Genomic DNA, 6,504 nt, shown 5'->3' with positions numbered 1-6,504 from the left:
GTCCTTTTTCTGGATTTTGAGAGGGTGAAAGTTTGTCAAAAGGATTTTGATTCCCATTGACCAAGAATTTCATGTTATTTTTTCAGATTTATGTAGGGACCAGGAAAAGTTTATTTTTCGGGGTATCACTTATCCCTATCTCCTAGGTGGGTAAATAACTTTCCCACATTGGGAGAAAGTTGCCACTACTTGAATGTGACAAAAATTCCTCTTTTAATATTGGATTTTTATGGCTAAAATGGTCATTGCGTTATTTACGTGAAAAATAAAAGAACATGGGTAAATGCACTTACCTAGATATAAGTCTTTCCTGAGAATACTTACTTGGGTATAACATTTGAATTAAAAATCTCATAAATAATAGGCATATCCGAATTTGATTTTTTAACATTCAAATTCGAATTGGATCATATCTATCAAATATCTAGCGGATTCAAATCGAATTTGGATTATAATCGGATATTAAATAGTATAAATAAATTAGACTAAAAATAACCAAAATATTATATATTATTAATAAGATGAGCTAAAAAAATGGCTTCAATAATATATTTTATGAACAAAAATGAATTGAAAATTATTTGTATAAAACTTGAACATATGACAACTTAGTGAAAATTCAACATTAAGACCAATTTCAATTATAGATATAATATATATTTTAAATATATATGAACATATATATTTAAATTGAATCAAATCGAATTTTATCAGATCGGATAGGGGTAGATCTATATTTGATCCAATTATAAATGGATCGAATTCGGATCATGCTTAATAGGATCGTATTCAAATTTGAAATCGAATAATTGGATACTGTTTGCAGCCCTACAATTTTACACAGCTTGGGCTTGGCCTGAGCCTAATATTTTGGGCTTTTATTTCTTAAATTGCCCAAGCCTAGCCCTTGGATAAGGCCCAACCTTATCCCAATCCTATGTATATATATATATATATTAATAATATATGTGATTTTTAATTAATTTATTAATAATACATGTGAATAATTTTTGTTTAATTTATTGATGTCATTTAATATCAGAATATTATATCTAAATCAATGAATAAGGTCCAATAATACTGACGAATCAAAATTTTGAATCAGGGCATATCTGATTCAATCTCAAGTTTCAGTCACCAATGTTTCCCTTCCCAAATGTCATGCAAATTATTCGGAGTTGAATCAGACATTCACCACATGGTGAACTGGCAAAACCTCATTTTGAAAATGACCGTAGGATTTGACCTTCAGTGCAATTTTGGCCCACTTCACTAGCATGATACAGCTAAGGAAAGTAGGAAACCTTGGGCTGTTGAGCCTGTTGTGATTAAATGCTTTGTTGAATTTTTGGCTCTATGCCTCATCCAAAACATAGTAGAGGCCTACCCACATTAATTACAAGGGACCCACTATAGCTTTTTCAAGCCCAAAACGTTATCTTTTAATGGTGGGCCATCTTCCATGGGCCCACTATATACAGTCCAGCATGAGTTGCTAATGACCTGTCCATCTGGGTCTAAGCAGTTCTGTTGAATGATGAGATATGGTTGATGACCCATATCTTTCTGAGAGTAGAGTACTTATTACAAGAGACCAAAAAAGCTTAGTGAAGCTCATACTATTAAAGAAATAATGCCACAACACAAGTATATCAACCCTTCACTCAAATTAATTATTCAATCTTTTTCAATAGAACAAAATCACAACTCTTGCAACATTGGCAAAACCAGACGACCACAATTGTCAATAGTATTAGTATAGAAGATTAATTATCATAAACTACTACTCCTTTGGAGCTAACTCTATAGCAATCATCTCCATCTTTAGAGCCGAGCCAGGCGTTCGATATCAACTGGGTAAGCATCAGAGGAAGACTGAGCTCTGTAAGACCTCTTACCGACAATCACATTTGCAGCTTCTGTTGGATGGAAGGCATCCCAGAACAGATACTGGTTCCTATTCTGGCATGGAGTTTGAAGAGGAAGACATGTAATTTGACCATTGTTCCGACCCACCCCACAGCATCCAGTATTTGTGACAGTAAACCCTGAAGAAATTGAAACACAGAAAACCATTATATCCACTGAATCACTGTCAAAATCCCATTCATGCTTCTTTGTGGATTTGTCTGTGATCAATAACTAGCATTTGTATCTAACTGGGGCCTTAACCAAACCATATATATGCATGAAACAAGAGAAAGATCAAGAGTTTGTGTATGAGATTCTGTACCATAGGCTGAAGGATTCTTCAACATGTCCTCAAAAATCCCATAGGCATTTATGTAGGTGAATTTCGCGCCATCTAGGTTGCTGTTGAAATTGTCGACGAGAGCCTTAAGCTTGTTGTTGAACATCTGGTTTGCGACGTTAATTCTATCGACACAAGCCACTCCATTTTGGCTGTTTTGAGCCAATTGATTTGGACTGCAACCAATCTGACCTACTCCAATCAAGGCTACCTTCCTTGCTCCATAGTTATACAAAGTCTGATCCAAAAAAGAAAAGAAAATGTGTTACTTCTGAGACAATTAGCCTCAATTTGAAGGACTACTAGTATATCAAATGAATAAGAGTTCATTGAGGCCAAAACACAAACACCCTACTCACCCTTAGTTGACCTGTGTACTCCTGAATAAGGGCATCTGCATACTGTTCTGGGGTGTATTCCTGGCTTGTTGTATAATACAAAGGCATGAAGTAGTTGTTCAGGTAGTCATTGCTACCCATTCCAACTGTAAAGATGCATTTGCTTAAATGGTCTGCTGCTGAAGCTTCATCCCCAAGTATTTGGACGATTTGAGAGGCCACAGATTGATAATTTCTTACTTGTCCATTCATGGTGATCCGATCACCCTATGACACAGAGAGAAAACTATTGCTTAATTACTGCTTAGTGGCCTAATTTTGAAATTAACAGATTAAAGAGAGAAAGGAAAAGAGAAAAGAACCATTACCAATTGCCTCCCGGTTTCATCTCTTATTCCGGCAGCGGCCGACGCAAAATTTACACCTTTGAGGAGATCCTGGCCTCTTGTAGTTGCATATGGTGGAATATAATCATCAAAACCCAGGAGTTGAGCTGCAGTCCATGATTACGATTTATAAGCAAACTGTTTGATATTTCATTGTCCATGATAATAATAATTTAAAACTTTAAATTTGATATATAACTTTAATAAAAATATTAAACCAGTATTTAACCAAAATTATCTTAAATATAAGGGTAAAATACAAAAATCTCCCCTGAAGTTTTTGACAATCATAAAAACCTTCCTTATAGTTTTATTTTAACAAATACCTCCCTTGAACTTTTCAGAAACTTGACAAAAGCCTCCTTTTCGCCATCGTCCCAGATGAAAAATATTAGACTGATGGACCAGTTATTTCCAAATATCCATTCTACCCTTTTATAAATTATTTTACATACAAAATTATTGAAATAATCTCATTTTAACTCAACAAAAATACATATTTCAGTAATTTGTATGTAAAATTATTAAGACGATCGTTAAAGGAGATTTTTATTGAGTTAAAAAGGGAAGAATGGGTATTTGGAAAAAAATGATACATCAATCTAACTTTTTCCGTCCGAGGTTTTTGTTGAGTTTCTCAAAAGTTCAAGAGAGGTATTTGTTAAAAATAAAACTATAGATGAGATTTTTATGCTTCTCACACCGAGTTCGGAAATATTCTTGATTTGGGACGGTCAGAACATATTGTGAGGTCGGTGTGAGGAAACTCTGGGGTTTAAGCAAATATCATTCTATCATTTAATTGTTTGTTGGGTCCTGTGATCAGTCTTTTACGGAGTTCGGAAATGAGAGCCAACCTTGGAGAATGAACATAAGAGCATTAAATGTAAATGGGGATAAGGCGGCCCTAAACGTGGCTCACAGGGTCTGCTCCGAATTCAATGCTTCACATTCTGCGACACTTAATTCAAAACCAAACGGCCCATCTATTATTTATCAGGGATGATCCAAGTAGGTGTGCATATTGGACCGGGTTAGCCCAAACCAGCCTCAACCAGGTTGGGTTGGACAAACACAGGATAAAAGTGTCAAAGGTTAATATGGCATACGTGTGGTGACCCTCAAAGTATCAAAACAGGGTAAAATCTATGATGCATTCACTCCAGTCTAACAGAAAAAACGTGCATAAACTAATGAAAAGTAAGTAAACTTTTAATGTGAAATCTAGATTTAATATCGCAAATCGCAATCAATATATTAGTGAATGCATAATAGTTAAACTCTAATTTATTTTAAATATAATAATTTAGAACATTTTTTCAGATAAAAGGAAATGAAGAAATCAGGCTAACCTTAGCCGACCAGCATGGCAGCATTATCCAAAACAAAAGCATAAAACCCGACGGCAACAGGTGTTTTCAACTGGCTGGTCTAACTGTCACCCAGATAGGATTCAGGTTTTGATTCTCTTAAAACATTGACCTTAGTAAAAAACCATTGACCTAGTAAAAAATTATTCAACCCGGAGAGTTGAACCTTTGACCCGATGACCAGAGGCAAAAACAGTTCGACCTCGAAATCGGTTTTTAAAACATTGATCCCAATCCTAACCTAGTCCAACTTCGAGAAATTGGAGAAATTTCTTTGGTCCAAGGTCCAAAGGGTTGATCTTTGTGAAATGGGCTTGTTGGGTCACTAGATGACTTAGGCCGACCGGGTGGTGTCACTTTTCTGAGTCTGGATCTACTACTCTCCTCACACCTACCTCACAGCATGTCCTGGCCACATATGGAGAACATCTCCCATATTTATATTTATTATTTATGAGGAATTGTCAAAAACTCACCATGAGTTTTCAGCATTTCTTTTAAACTCACCACATTTTTTCAAAGTGTCTAAAACTCACCATGTCACTAACTTGACGTTAAAGAGACTAACGGCTGTTAATATATTACCATTTTAACCTTCACAGAAAAATATAAAATATATACATATATTTTAACATTTAGATATGAAAAAAAGGAAAAAGTTCAAATAATGTTTTCAAATATAAAATACATAAAAACACAAAAATTGCAAATAAAATATAAAAAATTATAGAAATTTCACACAAAATAAAAAATTATTTTCAAATTATAGAAACTATAGAAATTGAAAAAAAAATTAGAAAAAAAATTGTAGAAAAAGCACAAAAAATTATAGAAAAACACAGAAATTGCAAATAAATAACAAAAATACAGGAAATTTTATAGGTTGTAGAAAATAGAAAAATGTAAAAAAACAGAAATTATAAAAAATATTAGAAATTATAACAAAACACTAAAATGTAAAAAAAAAAGAAAATTGAAAAATGAAAAAGACCCTTTTCCTCTAACTCGCCAAGGGTGATTTGGTCATAAAAATTGTTATTTATGCTGATGTGGACACCTCAGTTAAGAAACATTAACGGTGCACTAACAGAAGGTATAAAAACTTACTGACATGGTGAGTTTTAGACGTTTTAAAAATTTGTGATGAATTTAAGAGAAATACTAAAAACCCATGATGAGTTTTAGACTATTTCCCTTATTTATGGGAGATGTTCTCAATACACTGTGAGTTCGGTGTGAGAGCAAATCCCAATTCCCCTCTTCAAACCCCACAAATGACCACACGGTTCTATCAAACGCACCTAAACTTGCAACGCTAGAACCCTTGACGGTAGTATGAAGCAAGAAAAACTTGTGTATGCATTTAAGCTTATTTGATAAAACACGTCGGTGTTGGTGCACACAACTTAATTGCACTTACAGATGAAAGAGCTACACAGACATAGTAAAGTAGAGAAAGAGAAGAAGATAGAAGAGAGAAGAGATGAGATGTGGGGAGCTGACCGATAACATCAGTAGTAGTTTTGCCATTGCAAAACCTTCCAGTTGGTCCACCATCGAAGTCGATGCCGTAGGGCATGTAATCAGCTCTAGCCAACGACGAGAGCTGGTTGTTGTTTCCATTATCAACCAAGGAATCACCAAATATGAAGTAACATGGCACCTCTGCCTCTGCCTGCACCACCCTACCACCCCACAAGTTTACTCCACTTGCTGCCAACACCAACACCATCATACACACCTTCCACATTTTCTTCTTCACCACCTCACACCCCATGAAGGCAGTAAAGCTATGAGGAAGAAGGAATAATACAGAAAAGATGAAGAGTACAGAATGGAAGGGAAGAAAAGAGGAAAGAAAGGGTGATCAGTGAGGAAGAAATTATAAAGGGGTACTATGTCTGCGTGTGAGAAGACCAAAAGCCGAAGAGAGGAATATATAGGTAGCCTCATCAAGCTAAGAGAGAGGGAGTACTGAACAAGATGGACAGAGGCCACGGTTTCTTGCTTTTACAGTTGAGGGAGTTGGTCGCTGCATTAATTTCACGCGGACATGATCTGTGCAGAATGAATAATGGTGACTGCAGAGCAGGCTGTAATATATCTTTAATTTGAAGTCTTTTGAGTAAATCACAGTGGAATTTCACATTCCAGTAATT

At 35.2% G+C, this 6,504-nt stretch overlaps 1 protein-coding gene across 1 annotated transcript; it reads right to left on the bottom strand.

Annotated features, from left to right (window-relative positions):
- Positions 1–1,648: 1,648 nt before the first annotated feature.
- On the bottom strand, positions 1,649–6,266 carry LOC104608987 (GDSL esterase/lipase At4g18970-like). The gene is made up of 5 exons (XM_010275129.3): positions 5,849–6,266; positions 2,958–3,082; positions 2,611–2,856; positions 2,234–2,489; positions 1,649–2,048 (listed from the first exon to the last, which is right to left on the bottom strand). The coding sequence occupies exons 1-5, from the start codon at positions 6,120–6,122 to the stop codon at positions 1,825–1,827; spliced, it is 1,125 nt and encodes a 374-aa protein (XP_010273431.1). The 5' UTR covers positions 6,123–6,266; the 3' UTR covers positions 1,649–1,824.
- Positions 6,267–6,504: the final 238 nt, after the last annotated feature.

Source organism: Nelumbo nucifera, chromosome 3 (genome assembly GCF_055504915.1).
Source record: "Nelumbo nucifera cultivar China Antique chromosome 3, China Antique-T2T, whole genome shotgun sequence".
NCBI classification, from domain to species: Eukaryota; Viridiplantae; Streptophyta; class Magnoliopsida; order Proteales; family Nelumbonaceae; genus Nelumbo; species Nelumbo nucifera.
Note: the sequence above shows the minus strand (reverse complement) of the source record. Positions and strands in the feature narration are given on the sequence as shown.

Excerpts from the sequence above, each read along its gene's own strand:
- LOC104608987 (XM_010275129.3), bottom strand. The coding sequence starts at position 6,122 with ATGGGGTGTGAGGTGGTGAAGAAGAAAATGTGGAAGGTGTGTATGATG. Across the intron at positions 2,857-2,957 it reads ATGAAACCGGGAGGCAATTG|GGTGATCGGATCACCATGAA; the intron begins GTAATGGTTCTT and ends TCTGTGTCATAG. Across the intron at positions 2,049-2,233 it reads GAAGAATCCTTCAGCCTATG|GGTTTACTGTCACAAATACT; the intron begins GTACAGAATCTC and ends CAATTTCTTCAG.